This window comes from Rhineura floridana, chromosome 4 (assembly GCF_030035675.1).
Source record: "Rhineura floridana isolate rRhiFlo1 chromosome 4, rRhiFlo1.hap2, whole genome shotgun sequence".
Taxonomy (NCBI): Eukaryota; Metazoa; Chordata; class Lepidosauria; order Squamata; family Rhineuridae; genus Rhineura; species Rhineura floridana.
The window spans coordinates 11,393,617-11,420,556 of record NC_084483.1 but is presented as its reverse complement, the minus strand read 5'-3'; the positions used below and the strand labels follow the sequence as shown (position 1 = coordinate 11,420,556).

General features: G+C 42.0%; 1 protein-coding gene across 1 annotated transcript in view; it reads left to right on the top strand.

Annotated features, from left to right (window-relative positions):
• The window catches only part of FGF18 (fibroblast growth factor 18), a 208,982-nt gene that overhangs the window by 157,108 nt on the left and 24,934 nt on the right, over nt 1-26,940 (top strand). Inside the window, 1 exon segment of the mRNA XM_061622474.1 lies at nt 13,492-13,598. Within this exon segment, the coding sequence (XP_061478458.1) occupies nt 13,492-13,598 (107 nt within the window).

Here is a 26,940-nt window from a genome sequence, read left to right as displayed (position 1 = left end):
ACAACCCTGACTTATTGGCTAGAAACCTGAAATGGCAGGGTTAGAGCAGCTGGCTACCAGCTCATTAACAGAAGTTGCGGGGGGCAGCTGACATTTTGGTGTATATCTCTTGAACCAGACCACCTAGAAACTTTTTTTAAAAAATGAAAGCTAATATTCCAGAGATTGGGGCGATTCACCCAGAGAGGGCCCCCAAAGACCCAAGTCTCCGGGTGACAACTGGAGACCGGGCAACCCTAGTCCATGGGCCCAAGGTAGCTGAGCCCAAACCTTTGCTTAGCCATGATCTCACTGGGTGACCTTTAGCAAGTTATGGTTTCTATCCCTGATCTATAACATAGTGACTTTACCAACTGTGTGTGTATGTAAAATAAGCATAAGCATTAGAGAATACAGAAATAAGAAGGGTAAACATACAGAAGTGAGCACCAAATATACATCACCTGTAGCATTTTCAAAGTCACTGTGTCCAAGGCCTTTTTTTTCATGGATCGTCTGTCCACAATAGCATCTTACATTGTGATTATCTGTGTTGTGAGGGTATAAGAAAAAAAGGATAATAATAATAATAACAATAATAATAATTTAATTTGTGGGTCGCCTATCTGGCCAATGGCCACTCTAGGCGACGTACAATTTAACAACAATACATTACATCATAATAAAATACATCATAAAATACAATATAACAATAAAACAATAAAACAGTTCCAGTACAGAGTAGTAGGCTATTGGTCGTAAAAATTTAACCCTCCCCGTAAGTCCCAAAGGCCTGTCTGAAGAGCCAGGTCTTCAAAGCTTGGCGGAATACATTCAGGGAAGGGGCATGTCGAAGGTCATACGGGAGGGAGTTCCAGAGAGTGGGGGCCGCCACTAAAAATGCCCTCTCTCTTGTCCCCGCCAACCTAGCTGTTTTAGTTGGCGGGATTGAGAGAAGGTCCTGTGTGGCTGATCTTGTTGGGCAGCATGGTTGGTGGCGCTGGAGGTGCTCCATCAGATAAACTGGGCGGAGACCGTATAGGGATTTAAAGGTTAATATCAACACCTTGAATTGGGCCCGGAAAATAACTGGGAGCCAGTGTAGGTCGAACAACACTGGGGTGATGTGTTCCCGGCGGCGACAGTTTGTAAGTAGTCGAGCCGCAGCATTTTGTATAAGTTGTAATTTCCGGACCGTTTTCAAGGGTAACCCCACGTACAGCGCATTACAGTAATCCAACCGAGAGGTGACCAGGGCATGTACCACCAGTGGGAGCTGATGAGCAGGAAGGTAGGGCTGCAGTCTACGAATGAGGTGTAATTGATACCAAGCTGCCCGGCTCACTGCCGAAATCTGAGCCTCCATGGACAGCTTGGAATCAAGAACAACCCCGAGGCTGCGGACCTGGTCCTTCAGGGGCAATTTCACCCCGTCGAACACCAGGTCAACATCTCCCAGCCTTCCCTTGTCTCCCACGAGTAGCACCTCAGTCTTATCAGGATTCAACTTCAGCCTGTTCCTTCCCATCCATCCACTCACGGATTCCAGGCACTTGGACATGGTCTCCACGGCAGACTCTGGTGAAGATTTAAACGAGAGATAGAGCTGAGTGTCATCCGCATATTGGTGACACTGCAGCCCAAATCTCCTGATGATTGTCCCCAGCGGCTTCATATAGATATTAAATAGCATGGGAGAGAGGATAGAGCCCTGTGGCACACCACAATTGAGAGGCCAAGGGTCTGAAACCTCCTCCCCCAATGCTACCTGTTGATGCCTATTGGAGAGAAAGGAATGGAACCACCGTAGTACAGTGCCTCCTATTCCCGATTCCTCCAGGCGATGTAAAAGGATACTGTGGTCGACAGTATCAAAAGCCGCTGAGAGATCGAGGAGGACAAGAAAGGTGAATTCTCCCCTATCTAATGCCCTCCTCATATCATCAACTAGAGCGACCAATGCTGTTTCAGTTCCATGTCCAGTCCTGAAACCCGATTGGTATGGATCCAAATAATCCGTTTCATCCAAGTGTGTCGACAACTGATTAGCCACCACTCGCTCAATGATCTTGCCCAGGAATGGTAGGTTCGAAATTGGGCGAAAGTTATTCAAAACTTGGGGATCCAAGGAGGACTTCTTTAAGATGGATTATAGAGCACTTTGACTATTGCAAGACATATAGAAATAAATAATAGGAAACAATAAGCGATTAATTATTTCTAAGCCTGGCTGAGCCTTTATTATATACAGGCATACCCCGCTTTAACATACGCAATGGGACCGGAGCGTGTATGTAAAGTGAAAATGTACTTAAAGTGAAGCACTACTTTTTTTCACTTATTGATGCATGTACTGCACTGCAATCGTCATATATGGGCATAACTGATGTAAATAACACATTTATAACTAAAATAAACATAAAATAAAATAAAGTAAGCTCACCTTTAATGTCAGCTGGCAGATGCAAAATGGATGAATGAAAATTTACATGTATTGCAGGAAAGATGAAGGAGAGGGCATATCTTCTACTTCGTAAGTCGAGTCATCAAGGGCTAGACGCTTTCTTGCTGGCGACTTGGATGGACTACCTGAAGTAGGAGTAGGGCTTGGGGCTGATGTCGATGCTAGAGATGGATCAGTGGATGTTGATGGTCTGGGAGATTGACTGGGTGCTGCTGCTGGCCTTTTGAGAAAGTAGGTGTCTATGGAGGTTTGAACTGTAGCTCTTTTCTTTTCCCTGTAGATTTCTTTGTAACAGGCATAAGCCCCCGAAATGTTTGCATTGACTTTGGAACTTCTTTCAAAGTCCCTATCATGCTTTTCAAAAAGAGCCATGGCGCTATCAAGATGACAGAAAGCTTCCAAGAGAACTTTTGAAGTTAGGCCTTCAGGCTGTTCCATGGTCTCATCCTCATCCGGCACATTTTCTTCTTCTCTCTCCTCTTCAAGTTCAAGAAGATCTTCATTGCTGAGGGGTTCCGTATGGGACGCCATAAGTTCAGCAACACCTTCTGCCTCCACTTCCAGCTCCAACTGCCTTGCCATCTCTACAATATTTTCAGTAACATCAGCTACAGGATCTGCAAAGGCTTCGACATCATCAAATAACTGTGGGCATAATTTTTTTCCAGGCCCCTTTCATTGTTGTTTCCTTGATGTCATTCCAAGCATCTCTTATAGTTTTGATGCAATCCAAGATGTTGTAACTTTTCCAGAATTTCTTTAGGACTTCTTGCCCTGTCCCCTCTTCATTTTCTGTTGCTGCAATACACTTGCTGAAGGTTCTTTTCAAGTAGTTCAACTTGAAGGTGGCTATGACACATTGATCCATGGGCTGCTGGAGTGAGGTGGTATTCGGTGGTATTCGGTGGTAGGAATTCTACTCAAATGTTAGGGTTCAGTTCATCTAACGTTCGAGGGTGGCCAGGAGCATTGTCTACAAGGAGCAAAATTTTAAAAGGGATATTGTTGTCCCTGCAATAGGCTTTCACCTCTGGTACAAAGCAGGTGTCAAACCAATCTTCGAAAATGGCTGCAGTCACCCATGCTTTTCTATTAGACCTCCAATGCACTGGAAGTCTAGTTTTAACGTAGTTCTTTAAAGCTCTAGGGTTTTCCCAACGATAAATTAGCATAGGCTTTAGTTTCATGGTACCAGAGGCATTGCCACCTAACAGAAGGGTTATTCTTTCTTTAGCTGGCTTGTAGCCTGGCATTGTTTTCTCCTCTCTAGCGATGAAGGTTCTTGCAGGCATCTTTTTCCAGAACAGCCCAGTCTCATCCACAGTCGCATGGATAGCTTTCTGCAGCCTCAGTATCTGCGGCAGCTGCCTCTCCTTGCACTCTGATGTTATGTAGGTTAAACCTCTTCTTGAACCTGTCAAACCATCCACAGCTTGCAACAAATTTGGCATCCTTTGCTGCCTCACCTTTCTTAGCCTTCAGGTCATTGAATAGGCTTAAGGCCTTACTTTGAATCATTGCCTGGCTTACAGGAACCTGGCATGCAGTCTGATTTTCTATCCAAAGTATTAAGAGTCTCTCCATGTCTGCAACAATGCTATCTCTTTTTCTAATTTTTGTTGTGTTCACTGGTGTAGCACTCTTAACTTCCGCAAGAATTTTTTTTTTGCTCCTCATGACTGTGCTAACTGTTGTTCGAGTGAAGCCTAGCCTTCGGCCTATCTCAGCTTGAGGAACACCTTCATCAGACAGTTTAATCCTTTTAAGCTTCATATCTAAGGTGATAGATTTACGACTTTTCTTTGTATCTGCCATTATGTACTGTAATACTGTACAGTACTGTACTGTACAGTACTGAAGGCAAGGGAAAACAATACCAATACACACACAAACCCCACACACACGCTATTGGGAGTCACAAGCCAGCAGTGGCAAAAGCCAGAACTAATGATGGGCAGAGACAGAGAGAAACAGCAGGAAAGGAAGATGGGACAATGGAGAGGTATAAAATGAAATCAGGGTGATCTAAAGAATTTTTTTTATTTTTTATTTTTTATTTTTTTATCACAAACAATTACAGTAAACCAGATGGGACAATGGAGAGGGAGAGGTATAAAATGGGACAGTAAAATGAAATTGGGGGATCTAAAATGAAATCAGGGGGATCTAAAGAATTTTTTTTATGTTTTATTTTTTTATCACAATTACAGTAAAGCAGATGGGACAATGGAGAGGGAAAGGTATAAAATGGGACAGTAAAATGAAATTGGGGGATCTAAAATGAAATCAGGAGGATCTAAAGAGCACGAGGTGCCCCCCACACACACACACACTGCCGCCACCGACCTAGGCCGGGGCAGGCAGGGCTCCGATCGCTCTTTACAGTACTGTAAAGTACTTAAATAAATATTTTACTTAAGTAAAATAAAATATCTTTAAATTACAGTACTGTAAAAGGTTCTATCTCCAAGGCAGCAGCCGCTCAGATCGCTAGATCGCTCCGCTCAGATCGCTCAGATCGCTAAGAAGATGACACTTCGCAACTCACGTGGCACGTGGAACGCAAGTTCCGTCAGTGTCCGTTATTGCGAAGCACGTACGTTAAAGTGGGGCATGCTGGCGTATGGAGCATGTACGTTATAGCGAGGCGACTTTAAGTGAAGCGACGTTAAGCGGGGTGTGCCTGTGGTCTGTTTACAGATGGCATTTTGGTGTAGAATGAACAAAGGGGCATAATTTAGCAAGTATGGAATGACCTTATTCAAGATTCCAACTGGCCAGTCACGATACTCTAATCCATTTCCTCCCCTGTCAACAGTTAGTTAGCATTCTGTGCCCACTGAACTTGCTCAGTTCTCGTGAAGCTGTCCCTGTACCTTAAAGCCTTTTTGTTTTGTACTTCTGCAAACCTTGGAGTTGCCTCACGCTTGCTGATACCTCTTCCTTGTGCATGGATAGTGTAGCTTTGGCTACATGAGGACCAACACTCAGAGAATGAGTTCATGATGAATACATAACGAGGGTGGATAACTTTTTTTTTTCTGTTGCGGCTGCATTTTCTCAAGAATAAGCTGTTGGCCACATGCTGGTGGTAGGTGCAACTGAAGCCAATGGTGCACAAGGCCAGAGCTAGAATGTGTACTTTGGCTCACTCTTTTATCCTTTGTAGCTAACAGCAAAAGTGTTATTGATGTTGGGTTCCGTCCTGTATTCACAGAGAGCAGGGTGGGGGAGTGGCTTCTATATGGTCCAATCATAGCCCTCCTCCTCCTCTCGACTGCTTCTCTCCTGAACGGACTGTAGCTTGGTGAAGCCTTTCAGTTGGCAGCTGAGGAGGCCTGTTTATAACTTACTGCAGCACCCAGCCCCTCACCTTTCCCTAAGACCCCAGGGTGCAGACTCCTCCCAGTAAAAGGACTGGTAAACCCAGGCACATCAATGGCATATGACAATGAAAGTTGCTCCTTTTGCAGTTGACTGGCCCTACTAAGTCACAGAGACTACTTGGAAGAGTAGCAGCACGTCACCCATGAAGGCAGATGGGAGGGAAGAATTATAGACCCAAACTTTGGCTGGGAACTATGTTTTCCACCTCCCAGTGCCGCTGAAGGCCTTTCTTTTCTACCAGGCCTTTCAAGTATGATTTTTATTGGCCTGGGACAGATGGGAGATATATCGTACTGTACTTTTACTGTTTTAATTAAATGTGTTTTGCTGGTTTTTATTGTGCTTTAAATTGTTGTTACCCACCCTGAGATCATCTGCGATGAAGGGTGGGACAGAAGTTGTATAAAAGAAGCAAATAAGAGGACTCTGTGGGAAGCACTCCAATCCACACCCTCCTCTGAGTGAGTGCAGAGTTACACTCTCTTGGGATGGCAATATGAGACCCTAGAGACCAGAACTGAATGGTAATGTAGCATTTAGATTTGGGTGGGAAATGTGTTTGTGTGAACCTAGTTTTTCCTATATAGTCAAACCTATCTCTGTATCCCTTTTGATTTAGCCCAATGAGGCAAGATGGAGTTATTTGATATAGACAAATCTAAGCCATTCCGTTTTTCAGTTCTGTTACTCCCTCCTAATATCTTTTCATTAGCTTTCTGGTTCCCATCCTCCCACTCAAGGGAAATCTTTGAAAGATAATTGGCATCACTACCATCAAATGTTTCACTGACTTAATGTTTTCTTAGCTGGACTATCACTTTTCAACACTCATATATACATCCATATATATATAATCCCTTTTACCTAGAAATTTGAGGAGTTGCCCCCTCCCCCCTCCCCCCACTGGGAGTTCTCAAGAAAGTTTAGGTTAAATGGACCAAATATGAGAAAAACCTGCCCACAGAAGATTTCTCTTGTTAGTCTTAGGAATAGGGCAGAACCCAAGTTTAAAGGGATGATGTTTCTTTTACAAGTCCACACTGGGAATCTAATTAAAACTACCTATATGTGGAATCAGCTCTAATGAGCTGTTTTCTTAAATTTGGGGTGGGGGAACAGTATCACTGAAAAATGACATGCAACCTTGTTGTTTCATTGGTCCAGAAATGTAGCAAGCCATAACTTGCTATACAGGCTTGGCTCCAGAAGGTGGTATGGTTGGGCATTTGTTAAAGCCCTAAAACCAATATATGACCCACTGCCGTAACAGTGTCACTATTCTCGCTTTGCACGGAGCACCCATAATGGGCTGAAAGTGCAACGTGAGAGAATTCTCAGTTTGCTCATGCACACCCCTTTTCCGATTTAAAGGGGCCTACTAGGGAGGCTTTGCTTGAAGCTCTGAAAATCATTGAACAAACACTATTATCAGGATCTTCTGAATCATCCTTTCATCCCTCTAAGTAGCTCTTTGCGTGCACCATTATCCTACTGGCCAGGAGGAAGCTGAAAGGAGATTGAGGTGAATGGTACTGTATAAATGAATAGTGGCTCATCAGTTATTCAGTTGCTGTGGGATGATGACAGAAAAAACCTCACTGCAAGAGATCAGTGGGCTTATGGAAGGCCAGTGAGCCATTTATCTGTAAATTGGGTATGAAATTCCCTCCCCCCGTCATTTCTTTATTCCATTTATTTTCATTATTTAAAAGTTTGTTCATTTTGTTATTAATTCATTTAGATCATATTTCCTTTGTTACATGCTTTGGTGGGTTTCTCCATTTTTAAATGTCTTTTTTTTTTTTGCTGCCTCTTCCTGTGGTGGTGGCATTGGTTATCTTCTCAGCAGCTGCCTCCTGGTGGATACTTTTATTTTCCCAGAAAACCCTGGATGTTGCACCATTCCAAGACATTCTGGGGATAATGGCAGCCACTAGGAAAAAATGGCAGTTCCTAGGGGCCATAGTTTGTGTGTGTGGTGGTTACCATTTCCCCAGAGAAGTGCAATGTTCAGGGCATTCTGGGAAAATAACATGGTGGGTGCCAGCAAGCAGATACTGAGAGGGACTCCATTGCTTTTGAGAAAGGTACGCTCCCACTCCTAAATGAGTGATGAATGGATAGTAATAGGAATACAAAAATGGAATATAAATAAGAATAAAAAAACCACAGAAACAGACCCATTCATACCTATTTACTCAGGTAAGTGGGCTTTGGACTGCAGCCTGAGCAATCAATGAAAACTGAACTGAATAGGCCTCCATTTGGTTAATTATTTCATTTGCTATAAAACCAGTGCTCATCCTTACATCTACCTACAGTTTTGAATTGCCCCTAGAATACACCGTGAAAGGATAGTACTAATGCTGCTTTCCTAACACCAAGTAAAGTGTCTGTGTGACATCATCACTTTGCACTTTGCACTGTATTCCATATGGTTAGCATTACTGAGGTACCTTAAATCAATTAGTTGCAACTCCCATAAAACAGAGGCTAGCTTCTCAAAAAATGATCTGCTGAACAAGTAAGTGCTTATATGAAAACATAAAGGGGTGGAACAAGTGCAAACTAAAAGGCCTCCATATCCTTACATGTATATACAGGGCAGAATGTCTGACTTCAGTGGTGAAAGAGCATCGCTTTAGCTCCAGAGTACTACTGTGGCTCTGCAATTTTATAGTAGCTTATCCTATTCTAACCTCTTGTCGTCTGTGCATCAAAACTTTGCATCCAAATGTTAAGTTTGCATCTAAATGTTAATCTGCAAGCAGTGGCTGCAGGAAACTGTAGTAGTTTCCTCATTTCCTAATTGGAGTGCTCTTGTTCAGGGTTCCAGCCAACCAGCCATTCCTTCTTCCAAGATATTGCATTCAACCCACCCTCTGCCATGCTTTCCATTCCCCTCCCTGAACTGACAGTTAACATTCAGACATTACTGTGCATGCTTAGTCTTCACTGGGCTGTTTTTAGGGGGGTTGGGGGGGCTCCCTTTGATATTTTAAAAAGTTATTTTGTGTACCTTTGCATACCTTGGAGTTTCCCTGAGCATGCTGACACCTCCCTCATACTTCTTAGTGACCCCATTTTGGCTACAATCCTATTGGCACTCGCTCACCACATGAGCCACCACAGTTTGTTGTTAGAAGGAGTGATTTGCAATTGGTTTTGTTTTTCACTAGAAGAAGGTTTCAGGACAAAACTACTCATTTTATTACACTTGCATCGAACAAAACCAAACCACCATTCATCTATTGAAACGTTCCCGCTGGATGGCTTGATTTTTGCAGTGGAGAGTGGGGGGCATAAAACCTAAGTTTGCCCATGAGCCCTTTCCACTCTGCTGCTTTTAGCTCTGCTTATTTCAGGCTACTGATGGAAAGATCTGACAATTTCCGTTCTCTCTGTTTCTCTTTTATCCAATCTTAAATTCAGTTCTCCACATTTCTGAAGCAATTTGAATTAAAAAAAAAAAAATCCTCATGAAAATTCTCCATCATTTTAATGCAAATTTCTCCCAATAAACAAAATTTTGTAGGGAATTTTGACTAATGTACACAGTTTTGCAAGCTGTTTGCTGTCATATAATGCCTTTTTGTATGTTACTTTCTATCATATATTCGTTTTTATGCACACTTCCCCCTAATATACACATTTTTGTAAACATTGTTTGGTTTGCGAACTGCATTGCAAAATTTGAATAAGTGCATATTTTGAAGGATGTCTGTGTTTCAGTTCTCATGTCGTTTAGGAAAGTGTGAATTTGATACATTCAGTTTGAAATGCGAACTGAATCAAAATTCTCATCCATCCCTATTTCAGGCCCATGTTTTTTCTCACAAATGTGGACCACTCTGGACTAAACAGCAGCTAAACCCAGCTGGGTTGACCCTCCGTGGTGCAGAGTGGTAAGCGGCAGTAACGCAGCCGAAGCTCTGCTTACGGCCAGAGTTCAATTCCAACGGAAGGAGGAAGTCGAATCTCCGGTAAAAGGGGTCAAGGTCCACTCAGCCTTCCATCCATCCGTGGTCGGTAAAATGAGTACCTGGCATATGCTGGGGGGTAAAGAAAGGCCGGGGAAGGAACTGGCAATCCCACCCCATATATACGGTCTGCCTAGTAAACGTCGCAAGATGTCACCCTAAGAGTCGGAAACGGCTCGCACTATAAGTGCGGGGACACCTTTTTTTAAACCCAGCTGGGAAGGGGAGGTGTGTCAAAAAGGTTACATGCTCCTTTCCTTCCTACTCTTGTGCAACTCACCCCTCCCATTCTTCAATGAAGAAGTGTCTGTTACAGCTTCAGCCCATGCAGCTGCAATGTAACATGTAGCTCTTCAGTTAGTTGCAATGAAGAACTAAAGAATATAGTACCAACATTTTGAAAAAAATAGAGTTCTAAAAAAATTACAGTATCTCTTTAAAAAGGTTTACCTAAAGGCTGAGTGGTAGTTATACTAATACATAAAAATGGTTCTGGCTCATATTACATAAGTAGTATAAAAGTATCCCATCTTGAGGGATCCAAAGCCTGGGTCTAATTTCATGCCATGTACAGCGCAGAATAATTCTGAAATTATCTGAAAAGTTATTTGCAATCACTCTAGGGGAAAAAAAACAGCAAATGAGGTCAGGGCCTTCCCACTTTGTCCTTTGCTCTGTGCCTAATAGTTTTTAATACATCACAGAATTGTATCTACAGCCCATGTGACAGCATGGTTCTGGGTATATTCCATGATCACTGTTATTCTCAGTTGTTTGGGTGCCTGGGAATAAATTATTACCGTGAACTTATACAGTGAGTTCAGTGGGCCTACTTTCCATGTAAGTGAGTTCACAATTGTGGTCTTGGAAATGTAATTCTAAAACTTTCCTTTTAAATGTCTTGTATATTGCATTTAAGACCCATTGCACTGTGTCTACTGGTCCTTGGTTTTTGTGTAAACATCACTGATGTTTTCCCAGGAAGATCTCTGCCTTCAGTGCTGCCTTGACTTAATTAGTTCTTGTTAGCATAAAGGTACAGCTTCAGCATTTTTAGTCTGTGCAAGTAGGAGAAAAGGTAATTTTCATTTGTTTCCAAAAAATATTACAATATTTTATTGGCTCTTTAAAATTTATTTAAAGTCTTCACTTGAAAAAAGGGGTATCGTATTTTAATTAGTAACAGTGTCAAAGGAGAACGAGATTAATTATTGGAAATCACGCTATCCAGATGGTTTTAATTTTCACATTGGGGAACCAACATCTTTTTAAGGTGATATTTTTCAAATTAAAATCAGCCTGGGTATTACTCATACTTGTTTTAGTTTGAGGGTGAGGTGATGTATCTTGTAGTTTTGAAACTACCCAGCTTTCATGAGTATGTTTTGGAAAAGGGAGACAAATGTGAATTTTAAAAGATGCAGACCTATTTTACATACATGACTGAAATCCACATTTGGTTCAAGATGCAATGGGTGATATGGAATCTTTTTGTCATTATGTTTTGTTGTTGAATCCATAGGACAAAGTTCACCAAAAGTTGTTTTTATCTGACAGTCAACTTTATACATAGCACAAAGACTGGATCCCCCTCTCCCCTCCCACATCCTTGACATAGGAATACAGCAACATTGGTGGCCAAAGCCATGGGAATAATTTTAACCAATGATTGACAGCATACATAGCCACCTTATACTGCTCCACTTTCCCCAGTGTTGTCTACTCTGGCTGGCAGCAGCTCTCCTGGATCTTAGGAAAAGGGCTTTCTCTTTGACAAGGGTCTTTCTTTGCTCCCTAAGATCCTTTAGCAAAAAAAGCTGGGGATGAACTGAACATGGGATCTCCAGCGAGTAAAACATGCACTCTGCACAGCTCTGTGGCTCTTCCTCACTCTGCTCCTCCTCACAAGAGCCAGCCCAAGACATTTGAGCTTGCGATTTATAGACAAATGGTCAGGGAATGCCTAATTACTTTGAACGAGTTCAAATCTCCAGGGCACGATGAATAATGGGCCCTATGAACTACATCCTAGAATAATGAAGGAACTGGCTGAAGAACTCTCGGAACCACTGTCTATTATCTTTGCGAAATCGTGGAGGATGGGTGAAGTGCCAGATGACTGGAGGAGGGCTAATGTTGTCCCTTTTTTCAAAAAGGGCAAAATGCAGGAACCTGGGAACTATAGACCAGTCAGCCTGACATCAGTCCCTGGGAAAATTCTGGAGGAGATTATAAAGCAGTCAATCTGTAAGCATGTTGAAAACAATGAAGTGATTACTAGAAGCCAACATGGATTTGTCAAGAACAAATTCTACCAGACTAATTTTGTCTCATTGTTTTGATCGAGTAATCTCCCTGGTAGACTATGGGAATGCTGTGGACATAAAGTATCTTGACTACAGCAAAGTTTTTGACAAAGTGCCCCATGATATTCTGATTGGCAAGCTACCTAAATGTGTGCTGGAGCAACTCTCCGGTAGATCCACAGTTGGCTACAAAATCGTACTCAAAGAGTCCTTATCAATGGCTCTTTCTCTAAGTGGGGAGAGATAACAAGCAGGGTACCACAGGGGTCAGTCCTGGGCCCAGTAGTCTTCAACATTTTTATTAATGACTTGAATGAGGACGTGCAGGGAATGCTTATTGAATTTGCAGATGATACAAGATTGGGAAGGACAGCTAATACCTGGAAGACAAAAACAGCATTCAAAGGGATCTTGCTTGATTAGAGCAGCCTTTCCCAACCAGTGTGCCTCCAGATGTTGTTGGACCACAATTCCCATCTTTCCTGACCATTGGCAATGCTGGCTGAGGCTGATGGGAGTTGTGGTCCAACAACATCTGGAGGCACACTGGTTGGGAAAGGCTGGATTAGAGCATTGGGCTGAAAACAACAAATTAGAATTTAAGAGGGATAAGTGCAAAGTTCTACACCTAGGACAAATAAAGCAAATGCACAGTTATAAGATGGGGGATACTTGGCTCAGCAATACTACATGTGAGAGGGATCTAGTTCCCCTCTGTTGGGGAACTGGTTAGGCCTCATCCTGAGCACTGCATGCAGTTCTGGACACCATACTTTAAGAAGGATGCAGAGAAACTGGAACAGGTTCAGAGGAGAGCAACAAGGATGACCAAGGGGCTCCTATTCCCTTCTTGGAGCCACATGAGGCAGATTGCTTAACCCTGCTGCTTCTAACTGGGTTCTTTCTTTGACCCCTTGTTAGAGCAGTAGCATTAGGAACTTCCTTAGTTTCTTCCAGTTGAACCTACTGTATATTAGTTAGTGGACTTGCTTTTGCAGTGTGCAACCTGAAGGCAATGTCTGTCAGATGTCCCTTATTTTAAAGGGATGTGGTTCATTTTATAGAAATAATGCAACATATCCCCAGTTCAACAGAGTTCCATTTATTGTAATGGCAATCTTATATTCACATAAAATTCCAGCTACATACTGCAGCATAAGCAGCCCTTATGTTGGTCTGGCAGCCACGTTTTGGATAGCTCATGAGGGCTAACATGCTTCTCTTTGCTGTCGTCCCTTCTCTCCCAGTGATATAGCATGGATGCTCTGTCTCACTTCACTGACTTGGAGAATATATAGAAAGGTATCTTCTCCTTCACTCATTCACTCTATGACCAGTCTGGTAAATGTCTGTGTTTTTCTTCTTCCTTTACAAGCCCAGCTTCTAGTGGAAACAGACACATTTGGCAGTCAAGTCCGGATCAAAGGGAAAGAGACAGACTTTTACCTTTGCATGAACAGGAAAGGCAAGCTAGTAGGGAAGGTAAGTGTTTTCTATTAATTCATTTGTAATATGAGCGTTACCTTTAGCAGTGACTGCGAACCCCGTAATGATGTGTTCTGAACTTTGCCTGTCAACCCCAAATGAAAAGCAGGACTTAAGGAATGTAGAATTCTTAAAGCATTCAAGCCCTTACTTTTTTTAAAAAAAAAGGGGGGGGAAGAAAAGAAACCCCCTAACTCATAAAATTAAGTACTGTGGCTAACCACTGGGGTTTTATTACTGATTTCTTTGGGTACACGTAGGTTTCCATTTTACAGTTGCATAAATTGATAAAAGATGTGTGTATCTCTCCAAAACAATTGAGAGCTTGCATTACCTGATATAAATCTCTCTTACCTTGGTGGTTTAAATAAAAAAAATGCACATGTGCATGCATAAAAGGAATTGTAGATACAATTGTAAGGCGTTTGCCTATACAATTCCTGAGTAAATAGTAAAAATATAATGTAAAGTTAATATTGCAATCTTGAGATCTTACTAGGGATGAGATTCATGGTCCTAGCATTACTGAAATATTTTGTTATTCCCATAGGTACATGTAACAAATTACTTAGCATTTACCTGCCTAGCAAAGCATCTTTGCTGGTATCAGATTTAAACGAATTCACTTGATCTTGTAGTTTCCACCATTCACCGCTCCCCCACGCAGAGAGAGACTTTGTTGGCAAGACCAGAATTTGGCAGGCAGGGGGCAGTTCGCTCAGTACAGATTTAAAAAATGTCCTTGCTAGCTACCACATAGAATTAAAACTCTGATATTGCTATTACAGTGAAAAGAAAAGGGGGAGGGGAATGAATTTATTTTTGAGTCAACAAAGGCGTAGAACTGCAAGCCACATTCCAAAATAGAAACCAGGTGCCTGAGTTACTGCAGTGGGATGTTACTGACTTCTGCAAAGACAGTTGTGTGAGATGTGTCTCATAGTACTGAATCCTACGGCCTCTACTCATGCAAGCTGGGCTAGCTATGGGATTTAGAGACTATATGTACAATCAGTGACCATCAGTGCCAAAAGGACTTTACCGTTATTACTTTATTTGTTGTTAATCATATAAACTTTCATAGAGAATTTTTTCCCTTCATTTCATGCCTTGAGTAGAAGACATTGGTTGGCAATAGTGCTCTTTTGGGCGGGAAAACTGATAATAGTAACTGACGCATGAGAACCGTTGTGATGTTATAGTTGGCGTGTCAGATTGGTGAGATCCAGATTCAAATCCCTTCTCAGCCGTAAGGCTCCTAGAGGAACCTTTGGCTTGCCATTCTCTCTCTGGCTAACTTATCTCACAGGGTTGTTGTAGGATTAAAATGGGGGAGAAAGAAAGAATGCTGCCTTGAGCTCCTTGGAGGAACTGTGGGATATAACTGAATGCTACCTATAAAATAATATTAATTTGAAAAGTAGAATTAATGATACTGATGATGGTGATGATAACAACAATATTTATATAGTGCTTTCAAATATTCAAAGTGCTTCATATACATTATCAATCTTTCAACAACCCTGTAAGGTAGGTCAGTATTATTATCTCTATATTGCATATGGGGGCAGAAGGAAGGGCTGAGGCTGAGAAAGATGTGCCTAAGGCCATCTTGTGAATGTTGGGGAGTAAAACATGGAAGCTTGTAACAAGTAACCTGAACTGGGGGTGGGGGGTGGGGACAGACAGAAAGGCAACCTATTCTTCCCTCACCAATTTCTTCCTTGAAATCACCACTTGTTTGTTTTTCTCAGGCTTTACTTCCTTCCTTCCTTTTCCAGCCAGAGATATTTTTGAGAGTTATAGCCTCATGGTTCTGCAACGGCCACATGTATGCCTGTAGTCAGAATGGCTTTATTTCCCAGTAGTAATAAACCTTTCTTTATTCTTTCACCCACAGTCTTACAAGACTATTCATGTCTGCACTCTGCTGCAATATATACCAACCTCCAATAGTGAGTTTATGGCAGAGGTGAAACTTGGACCAGGGACTTCCATAGTCATAGGCAGTATCCTTCCAAATACCAGTTGTTGGAAGCTGCAGGAGGGGAGAATGCTCTTGTGCTCAGGTCCTGCTTGCAGGAATACCATGGGCATCTGATTGGCTACTGTGAGCACAGGATGCTGGACTAGATGGGCCACTGGCTTGATCCAGCAGGCTCTTCTTATGTTCTTTGAAGCTCAGTTCTGTAGCTAACTGTGCTACATCAGTGCTTGCTCATACCACTTGTATTGTGTCGTTGACGTCAGTGGTACCTGAATTCAAATCTGATTTTATATATGCTCCCGTACTGCTTGCAGGATGTGCCAAGATCAAAAAGACACACAGTACAACCAACCAACAGGGCTCTATTCACTTTTGTATACCATCCTAGACTCTTTTGGTGAGGGGCAGTTAAAGGTTTTAAATAAATAAATAAAGGCTATATAAGTGTGCCCTATATTTTGTCATTGTGTTTTTAAGTTACTTGTGTAATTGAAGTATTTAATTCCAAGTTTAAAATTGGAAATGGGATGCAGTATGAAGTAATGAGATATAGCACATTCAGGGACAAAGCATGTGAATAACTTCTGGTGTCAGTATAGCTTAGCTGTTGCAAAATGCCGATCAGAAGACTCATGACTTTTGAAATGGAAGGCATTCCAATTTTTCAGTTCAAAGTCTCTGAAGTGAAATCCTTTAATTTCATTATTTGAACCCTAGCCAGGAAGTAATTTTAGTTTTTAATGGAAGTGGAAGGCTTGTTTCCCTCCATGTGACTTTTTATGGTGTCAAATTAGAAGCTTGAATTTTGTGTGTGTGTACTTATAAATATCACATCTGATTCTTTTCCCTGACCCCCTTTTCCTACTGCAATTGCTGGCACGTTCATAAAATACATTGCCCTGAGCAAGAGGGATACTGTGTGAACATTCCTTTTTGGAAGGAAAATCTCCCCATCCAGATGCATTGCCCATTATTAACAGCTTCTGTCAGAAGAAGAAAGAGAAAGTGAAACTAATATTAGCAATACCAAAGGTTATGTTTTTAATTAGTATCCAAGTATCAGCTCTTTTTGTGGCAATAGCTTGAGTAACTACATTTTTAATATACCAAATCCTTTCGAAACAGCCATTAAACCCCTAGATACAAGTTTGTGCCTGTGTTACAATACAAATATTTAAGTCGATCCTGGGAAGGAAAGAAACCCATAAAGCTCTTTTGCAATCACCCCCGGAGTATTCGCTTGCCAGTAATGAAACTGTGGGTTGTGATTTTTTCCCCCCTCTCGGCTCATTTCCTATTGACTTGCTCTGCGTAACCCTTAACTATACCAACACATGCCATCTGGCTTTCTTCTCCGTCTCAGTGAACATCTTTGGATTCTTCCCCAGTGGAAAACCTGGTTTGAGTTTAAAATCTTTGTTTCATATAATCATCTACAAAGGGTATTACAAATGAGAGCAGGTTGATGCTATCCTCAGTTTGGAACGTCTGACAAAAGTTAACTGTTTCAGAAATGGTGCGTTACCTACCTTGAAGCTTGTTAGACGGAGTGCCCACGTGACTCCTCAGACCTCAAAAGAGCAGGCTTTCTTCCTTTTCATCTTTTCTTCGTCCAGGCTAATTTACATCTCCACCAGCTAGCTCTTCTGCGCCAAGCCTTCCAATGGAGCTTTCTCAGGAACTTGGAATGTAATCTCCTTGGAGTTCTCTCTCTCTCTTCCCCCTTTTCTTGTTCATTATTGTTTGTCACTTCACAGCTAGATTTGGCTATGATATTATGAGCAGGATTCTAAATCTGTTTATTGCATGTTTGTGTTCCGTGCATACACACAGCTGGTCTACATTAAGAGAAAAATGTAGCCAAATCAGCCAACGTAGCAAATATAGCTAGTGTAGACAAGGCTAATAGTTTTAAACATGAGCGGGCTAGTCAAGGTCAAGGCTATATTTCATTTCGTTTATTCCAGTTTAAATGGAGGCAAGCCTGTCTATGCTGGCTATTCTCCCTCTCTAATATTGAAAACATGTATTTCACCCCCCCCTAAGTTTTGATTTTCATGTTGAAATTTGCATATTTGGATCTTTAAGAAGACATGGAAAATATATGAAAGTTGGTATTTATTTATTATTCAGAGGCCCTATAGACCTCTCACTGCTCAGAGGGAGCTGGGCAAAAGCTCAGAAGGACTGTTTTTTAAGGCGCCAGATTGACACAGCCCCTGAGTTTGGTCCGCAAGGCACAGCCTATCAGGAGTAAGCCCAGCAGCAGTGGTCATTATGGTGAGGCATATACCATGGCGTATGCACCAGGGTCCCATCACCAAACAGCTCCTGAAATCACTGCTGGATGAGCAGCAAGTGAGTGGTGATGAGGAGCAGAAACCACCACTGTACACTCACCCAATCCCAACTGTGGGATGGTGGCATCTGCAAGGAGGAGGAAGAGAAGCCACCACTGGAGTTATGAAATGAATAGGGGGGCTTAGTGATATACAGTATAGGAGCCAGTCCTGGTCAACTGGTATCTTCAACGTTCTGAATAGGCAGCGCCAGGCTGGTTTTCACCAGATCATAGCTATCATCCTAAACACACATATCTGAGACAGACTCATTGAAGGCAGTGGAGCTTACTTCTGAGTAAACATGCTAAGGCTTGCACTCCTAGTTCATGGTTACATCTAACTGTGCATATGTCAGGTGCAATCAGGTTTCCTATGGAGAAGTAATATTTTTATAAGAAATTGGTTAAATATCAGCAATTCATATTACTTTTGCATAAGGGTTTGGTTTTAGTAGCTCCTGTAACAACTCGACTCCTGATGATATACCTTGAAGTAGGGCTGTCATAGTCATCTCTATCATATATCTGTTTAAATTGTGCAATTCTTTCCCCACAGAGGTGCATCTGCCACCTTCATTATGTAGTTGTCATATGCTGAAGATGAATCTCTTTACCCTGGCCTTTGGCACTTGGGATATATATTTTAGGACCCACCCTATTCTCTTTATCGTAATCGGTTTTAAATGTTTTTGATACTGTGTATTTAAATTGTTATAACCTGCCCTGGGACCTCAAGGTCAGGTCAGGAATCTAACTGATGCTGCTAGCTGGCTATTTAGGCGGGCATACAATCTTCCTGGGGTGGATTAGTTTTATCTTGTTATAGTTGTGGATGGTTTTAGCTCATTATAGTTGAGGTTTTGGGTTATCTGTTAGTATTTTATATGTTGTATTTTATTTCATATGTTGTATTTTATCCTATTATGTACGTCGCCTAGAGTGGCTGTTAACCCGGCCAGATAGGCGACTCAGAAATAAAATTTTATTATTATTATTAGTAGTAGTAGTAGTAGTAGTAGTAATAGTAGTAGTAGTAGTAGTAGCAGTAGTAGTAATAACAATAACAGCAACAACAAGATTTCTTTTGTATTTTTAAAGTTGTGGCTTCCCATAAACTTGAGGATGTGGCGGACTATAAAATGCTTGGCCTTTTCTTTTCTACCATCCTGCAACTTCACATAAATTAGCTATTTTCAATTTAGTTGAAGTTCCATATAGGAAAATGCCTTTAAGTGCTCCACAGCAATAAATGGCAAGCCATGGGGCAGGTTGAAGGGCTTGGGCACCCCTAAATTAGGGAGGCCATGTGTCCTTTACAGAGGACAATTCTCTATTTTGAAAGGTTGCCAGAAGACAGTCCTCTGTTGGAAGGTGTCCTCTGTTTGAGGGTTGTCCAGTCCAAAGAAAAGGTGGTTTGAAGATAAGGAACCTTAAAATGGAAGAGAGGACCCCTGAAGTTGCCAAAGATTAGCAGCACCAGGGCAGCACAATGAGCAGACAAACAAGTCACCCATCGTCTTCCCTTCTATGGTGAAATGTATTGTATTTCTATTTAAATTACAATAATTATTTCTAAATTTGTGTCTATAGATAAAAATTACCATATGCAAATTTTATGCAAATTGGCATCCTGTTTTTGGCAATGCAAATCCGCTTTGTTGGCAATGCATAACTAGCCACCCTAAGCTTAATTTATTGGGTGAGCCATACCTCAGTGGTAGATAATGTGCTTTGTGTGTTGAAAGTCCCTGATCTCTTCAGTTAAAAGAGTTTCAGGTAGAGAGGGAAAGCTCTGTTCCTGATATTTTGAAGAGCTGTTGTCATTCAGAGGAGACTACCAAAGCATATGCAGATGGATAGATGGATCAATGGCATTACTCTGTATGCCAGGTTTGTATTTTTCAATTGAAATTTTAACTTCTTTGGGAGGGCTTTTCCTCCATGAGAAACCTCTGGTTATTTGCACAGCTCATCCCAGGCAATGGTCTGAAGGCACATGAGGCCAGCTCTCTGCTGAAGCTAAGCAGGGTCAGATCTGGTCAGTGCCTGGATGGGAGACTGCCTGGGAACCATATGTAAGCCACCTTGGGTTTCTATGATGAAAAGAAAGGCAGGGTATAAATGTAATAAATAATAATAATAATAATAATAAACAATCCTCTCATACAGTGAGGAAGGCAATGGTAAACCACCTCTGAATACCGCTTACCATGAAAACCCTATTCATAGGGTCGTCATAAGTCAGGATCAACTTGAAGGCAGCCCATTTCCATTTTCATACAATGAAGAGCAGGAATTTCCAGCTGGAAGGGCAGGAATAAAATATGGCTTACTTGCAGTATGTTATGCCCACTTCTCTGTAGTACTTGGCCTCAATGGACGTCATCCTAGGATACTGAACTGCTAATCAGAGTTATATTTTCCATGGTTTCTGCTAATAATTTACAATATCTCATGAATATCAGAGGGGCTATGGCCTTCCTAGAATTTTGTGACTGGAAGCTAGTTTTTGTTTCTTTCTGCAGAGCTCCTGTTTGGGTTACCGTTTCTGCAGGCCATATAAGATCATGTGTGCAATTGGTAGAGGCCATGGATTTGCCCAGCAAGTTTGGGAAGGGAGTGCAGTGGAGACCCCAATGCCATCCTGGAAAATGTGGTAGATAAACCCAAACTGGCCTCATTCAAGTCAAGGGAGAAGCAGACCAGGGAGGAAGCAGCACATCCAGCAGAGACCCAGGATTGAGCAGCTCAGTAGTGTAGGCAGCTTGAGCCCTCCTAAGGAACAATCTCACCAACCAGCCAGGACCCCAGGTGTACCTCCTCCTCTTTTATTGAGATGCCAGGGGCCTTCAGGAAAACCATAGAGTACCAGAATGCTAGGCTCCAAGGCAGAGCATGGCCCAGGACAGGCAGTAATTGGTGCATCGGAACTTGCGTCAGTATGCCATGATTTTGGCTCCTGTAGTGGTTGGAGCAAATTGTCTGCCTTGGAGCTATTCATGGTCTAGAGTTTATCTCTTGCAAATCTTGCTCTGATACCTGGTTTCACTTGATACCTTCTCTATCCGCCTGCCATTCACCGGTTCCCTCAAAGCTGACCAGCTGTGACTTTTTGCTGTTTAATACCAATTACCTGTGCCCTGTAGCTCCCTAGAGAACTTTGTTCCACTCTTGCAGGCATCAAATGGCCAAGACAGGACACTAGGAAACCTTCTATATCTCTATAGCAATTACAGTCAGTATGCTGTGACAAATACTGGTGCTGTCATAGGTAGGAAATAAGTGATTTTGGGGAAATAAGAGTTATTGTGCAAGGACTTTCTTTCCAGTGCAGTGGTTTCCACTGGACTGATCATGTCATGAGACTTATGGATGTTTCCTCTAGCTTTCTCATTGCAGAACTATTTTGTCTTGTTAACGTATTTAAATCATCTATTTTAAAATATAATGCTAACGTATATGAAGGAATGATGTTTACATTATGCAGTGCACTGTTCCCATGCCACATTAGTTCCCTAACTTTTACTGTATCTATTCAAGATTTCTTTAGAGGCTACAAGGACTGGAAATTCAAACCATCCAGGAAATCACCTTAATATTTTCACTATTTTTTTAGATAACTTTGGAATTTTAAATGTTTTATTCTTTCCACGCTTTCCTGCATCTTTCATGAGCAGGTTTTCCCCCTGCTCACAAGGCCTGAAGCACATAAGTCACTCACTCCACATGGTCTGAACTTGAACTCACTGTGCAAGGAAAACAGATGAAGCAAAGTTTTTCACTGAGAAACATTAAGATTTTCTGGTGAGATAACTACTTTCCAAGTCAATATATATTTAAAGTTACCAGCCAGTTACTACAGTAATACCAGATGGTGGGGATCTCTGCAGTTTTGGAAGACCACAAACAAATTGTTGCTTGATGCCAAAGACTAAAGTTGATGGTTAAACTTTAACACTGACTCCTGCCAGAAATGTTCTTCGAAGGGTAGTAGGGATTTGAAATTTACACTGCAGCTTTAAAATGGAGGTTATTTTGCAGCATGTGTATATTAAAACAGAAAGCTTCATTGTGGAAACCCAAAGAGCAATCATCCCTTGGAAAGGAATGACCATGATCTCCTGAGTTTAATGTCCTTGAAGGCCATTGCCATGTTACAAGACACTGAAGAAATAATCTAGTCTTCTTGCTTCCTGATCAAAGCTATAGAATGTATGTGTTTTCAGGAAAGATCTGAAAAGACAATGAAGGGTTGTTGTTTTTTATTCACAAACAGCAGGAAGGAGCTCTTACTGGAAAGGATAGCATGGGGGAAGGCACGGAAGCTTTTTCAGCACTGAAATAATGCTTGTTTTAGACATGTGAAGGATTTCACATTTGAATGTTCCTCAATATTAAAAACAAACAAATACTGGGAGGAAAGTTCCCAAACCTGTGACTCTTCACTGCACATACAAATATGTGACTGAAACATATATTTACAGCCATTTTTGGTAACAAAGATACCAAATCACTGAAAACCAGAGACAGGGCACCCTACCCGCTTAACTCGTAATTACACCTTGATATTTTTTATAAGATAAAAACAATAAACGTCAATCTTTGAAACACAATGTGGTTGCAAATGGCAGATATATCTTCCTGGGTGAAGGCCTAGAAAGGCCAAAGAGAATTCTTGGAGCAAAAATATCAGGCAATTGATATTTTTGTATGGCTCAGTTGTGAGTTTACTGGGGAATTCTATTCATTTATGACTGTATTTTTAGCTTATAAATAATCTGATTTTGGATTCACAGGTATGACACTTATGTGCACCAATAGGTGGGTTAAAGTAAAGAGGAACTCAGACGGATGTGATTCCTGTCCCTTTGTTGCTAGGGAGTTTTTTGCTTTTCGGCCACATAGTTCCAGATACCTGTGGAAATTTCACAGAGTGCTTTAGATAACCTTGTTTTTAGGAACCACCAATGTGAATGGGAAGTAGACTGGAATGTGTATCAGAATGTAGTCCAAATGTGGATGCTGTCTGGCTAATTCATTGCTTTCTGTGGGATGCATGTTTGACTGCACATCTGAATGCGCCTTCCATTGTGATTTGTCAACCTTCAAGTAGCTTGCACAAGCATTTCCTCATCCGTACACTATTTTTTCCTCTATCTTGCACACAAATTTTCACATACAGCTCCTATTTTCCACCCCCGGATGAGAAGTAAATTTGATTATTGCTATTTATATTTCTGTACCACCCTTTCTCCCAAAGGAGCACAGGAGCAGTTCACAACACAATACTACATCACAAACATTAAAACATCTAAAACTACCTTAAGGGAAGGACGATATCTCAGTTTTAGAGCATCTGCTTTACATGCCAAAAGTCCCATGTTCAGTTCCAGACATCTTCAGGTAGAGCTGGGAGAGACCCAGGTCTGAAATCCTGGAGAGATGCTGCTTGTCAGCATCAACAATACTGAGCTAGATGAACAATGTCAACCATATTGAGCTAGTCTCTATAAGGTAGCTTCCTATGTTCTACCAAAATGTTGCTGCCCATTTCACTGAAAGATACACTATTTGCTGCTATACCTACAAATTACTGCTACTACCTATTTCATTAAGGGAAGGAGGGCACTCACATGCTCCTGAGTATGCCCACCCCAATGGGAGTGGTTATACCCACAGACTCCTGTTTCTGTCTGCTTCCATGAGGCAATGATTACCATCTGTTCCAATAAAAAGAGAAAGGAACAGGTCCCACGCTTATGGTACCTAGATGAAGAAGACTGACTCTTGCTGATGTTGCCTGCCTGAAGGAGAGAGACTGGCCATTGTGACTTCATGGTGATGTTGGCAGCCTGAAGGAGTGAGACTAGCCATTGTGTCCTCATGTTGATGCTTCTTCCTCAATGAGACTGGCCATTGTGACTTCATGCTGATGCTGCCTATCTGAAGAAGACAGATTTGTCACTGTGCCCTCAGACTGATGCTGCCTGCCTGAAGACTGGCCATGGCGAATGCTACCCACTTGAAGGAGACAGATTGGTTATTTTGTCCTTGTGGTGATGGTACCCACCTGAAGAACAGAAAGGGACACTGATCTCCATGCCCACATGTTCCAACTACCTTCAAGAGGAAGGTACCCTTTGCATCCCAGAACACACAGGGGTTTTCTTCACTGGGGTTGATGATATCCAACTTAAGTCATGCTCAGAGTGGAATGGGTCTATTCTGAGTATGACTAATATTTGATATCACCAATGTAAAACTTAGCCATACCCCGCTTAACTATCCAGCATCAACAAAATGTAGGTTTTTAAAGTCTTCTTTAAAAACACAAGAGATGGAGCCTACCAAATATCTACAGGAATTGCATCCATAATTATGGAACTATTGCTGAGAAAGCTCTGTTACATGTGATTAATCATATTAAAAAACAGCACTGTAACATATTGATTAAGGAAAAGTTTAAAAAGATAAATAATTAATGCGCTTCAATGCAAACAAAATAATTCAAAACAAGTTATCAGAAATGGTTGCTGAATACCAGCCCAGTGCTAGCTAACGTAATCCCACATGGTAAAATTAGATAAGCATCTAGGTGAGGATGTTTTCAATGTAGCCTATTCTGCTTTGGAGCAAATGGTTGGACTAGATGACCTCTGGAACCCTTATAACCTAAGGCAGTGTTCTTCAGCTTTGGGTCCCTAGATGGTGTTGAACTTCAACTCCCATCATCTCTGACCATTGGCTAGCTGGGGATGATGGGAGGCATACCCATCCAGGGGTTTTCGTGCAAGGAACCTGTGATTTAAAAAAAGAAAAAGGAAACATCTATAACGCTTTTACTATTTGCCATCATTGAATGCAAATTACAGGCATAGTTGCCCATTGGGGAGGAAGCCTGCCAATTTTTAGAAAGATGGGCAGACGTTACCATTTTGGGTGGGAAGAGAGAAATCCCCTCCCCTCCCCTAGCTTTGGGAGGCAATTGGTTTGAAAACTGAGGATATGAAGGAGGTTCCCCTGGGAAAGAAACCTGCCAAAGTTGCGACAAAATAGGTCTAGCAGTTATTGTGTTAGGTGATTTTACTTTGGTTATAAAAAAACTGGAAAAGTCGTAGTTGTTTTTTGCTCACTTGCAGGCCTGGCGCTAGCACATGGCCAGGTAGGGCACTGGCCCAAGGGCCCAGGATCTCACACAGGGATCCAGGGGGCCCTCCTGGGATAAGTGCAGGCCAGTAGCAGAGGAGGAAATCAGAGGGGCGGTGGTGCAGGCAAGCCCCGCCAGCTCTACAGCAACAGAGTCTGTCCTGCTTGGTTGCACTGCTGCTGGGGAAGAGAAGCACCAGGATGGTTGCTAAGGAGCTGCCCTGCCTGTCATGAGTTTCAGGCATGGGAGGAGAGGCAGCTCTTACTGGCCTGTAGCAGCAGAAGCGAGGCAATGCTGAGGGGAGGAAGGTGCTGAAAAAGAGCCTAACCATGCCTATTCTAATGGCTCAGAAGTAAGCCCTGTTGAATTCAGAAGAGCTGCCTCCCAGGTAAATGTAGTTAGAACTGCAACCTAAGAGTGGGCTGTTGTGCTTGGAAGGAAGGTAAGAAGGCTTTCCTGGGTTTCTTAGGCTGCAATCCAATAATGTCTACTCAGAGGTAAGCTCCATTGGGTTCAATGGAACTTACTCCCAGGTAAGTGTGCATTGGATTGCAGCCTTAATTACATAATAATAATTGCCTTCCCACCTCCTCATTCCCTTTGCCCCACTGATGAGAGAGAGTTAAGAGACTCCCTCCCTTTTTATAGGCAAACTTCCATTGTTCAGGTCTGTCCTGGGGCTTTTGTATATGAATTCCCTGTCTTCCCCACCTCCTGCCTCCCCACCACCCCAGCTGTAGCTGGGAAGCTCCTATTATTATTTTCATTGATACTGTATCTTGCTCTTTCTATAAGGAGCTCAAAGACAGTTCTTCCCCTCCCCATTTTATCCTCTCAACGCTGCTGTGAGGTAGGTTTGACTGAGAGACAGTTACTGGCCCAAGGCCACCCAGCAAGCTTCATGGCTGAGCAGGGATCTGAAACCAGTTCTGGCAGGAGGTCCTACTTATCATGTGTCTCTTTAACTTGGGAACTTGTACATTTATGATGGTTGGTGGTAACACAGCATGTTCAGAGACTAATAGTTTGTCCCTAGAAAGGCTCTTTTTTCAGTCCTTTCATACAAAGCGCTATATCCACCAGTGACTCTGCACTGCACATCAAAGGTGATTCCTCTTATTGGACATTTTTAGGAGGGTGTCTGATGGACTGAGGCATTCTGGAGTATTGTATCTGTGTTTATATGGGTCTGGAATATCTGAAGGTCTTTCTGCATGTAAGCCCTATCATGTGGAGGTATCCTTTAGTGTCATTTCTGTACACGATACACACTTCTTAAGATATAGGTGAATTGTAGCTGAATTATTGTGAATGCCTTTTTTTTGAGAAATGGAATTTTAACTTTTGAAAAATAGTATTTGCTTGAAAGGGCAGCCTTTAATCTGTCCTTGGCTTGCCCTGGTGCTTTGATATAACTGTGCCACGTGGCAATAAGGAGTGTTAAGATTAATTCTAGAATATCTCCTAGTATCTCAGCACAGTTGAGTAAGTTGTGAGTGCAGGAAAAGGGCCATTGCAGCATCTGCCTTGCATGGAGAAGGTCCCTCAGATTCAGTCCCCAGTGGCATCTCCAGGTAAGAGAGGTACCATCAGGGACTGAACCTGAGAGTCCTTCTGGGAAAGACTCCTGCCTGAAACTCTGGAGAGCTGCTGCCAGTCAGTGTAGACAGTACTGGGCTAGATGGACCAAGGATCTGACTCGGTATAAGGCAGCTTCTTATGTGAGTAGAAAATCCTGGTGGAGAATTGAAATGTTTATTTGAAGTGCTTTTTTCAAAGATCTTTGCAAATGACAGGAACGGATGGCTTCAACCCTCCCCCCCCACACACACACATACTTTTTGTCTGGGAAAACATTAAAGCA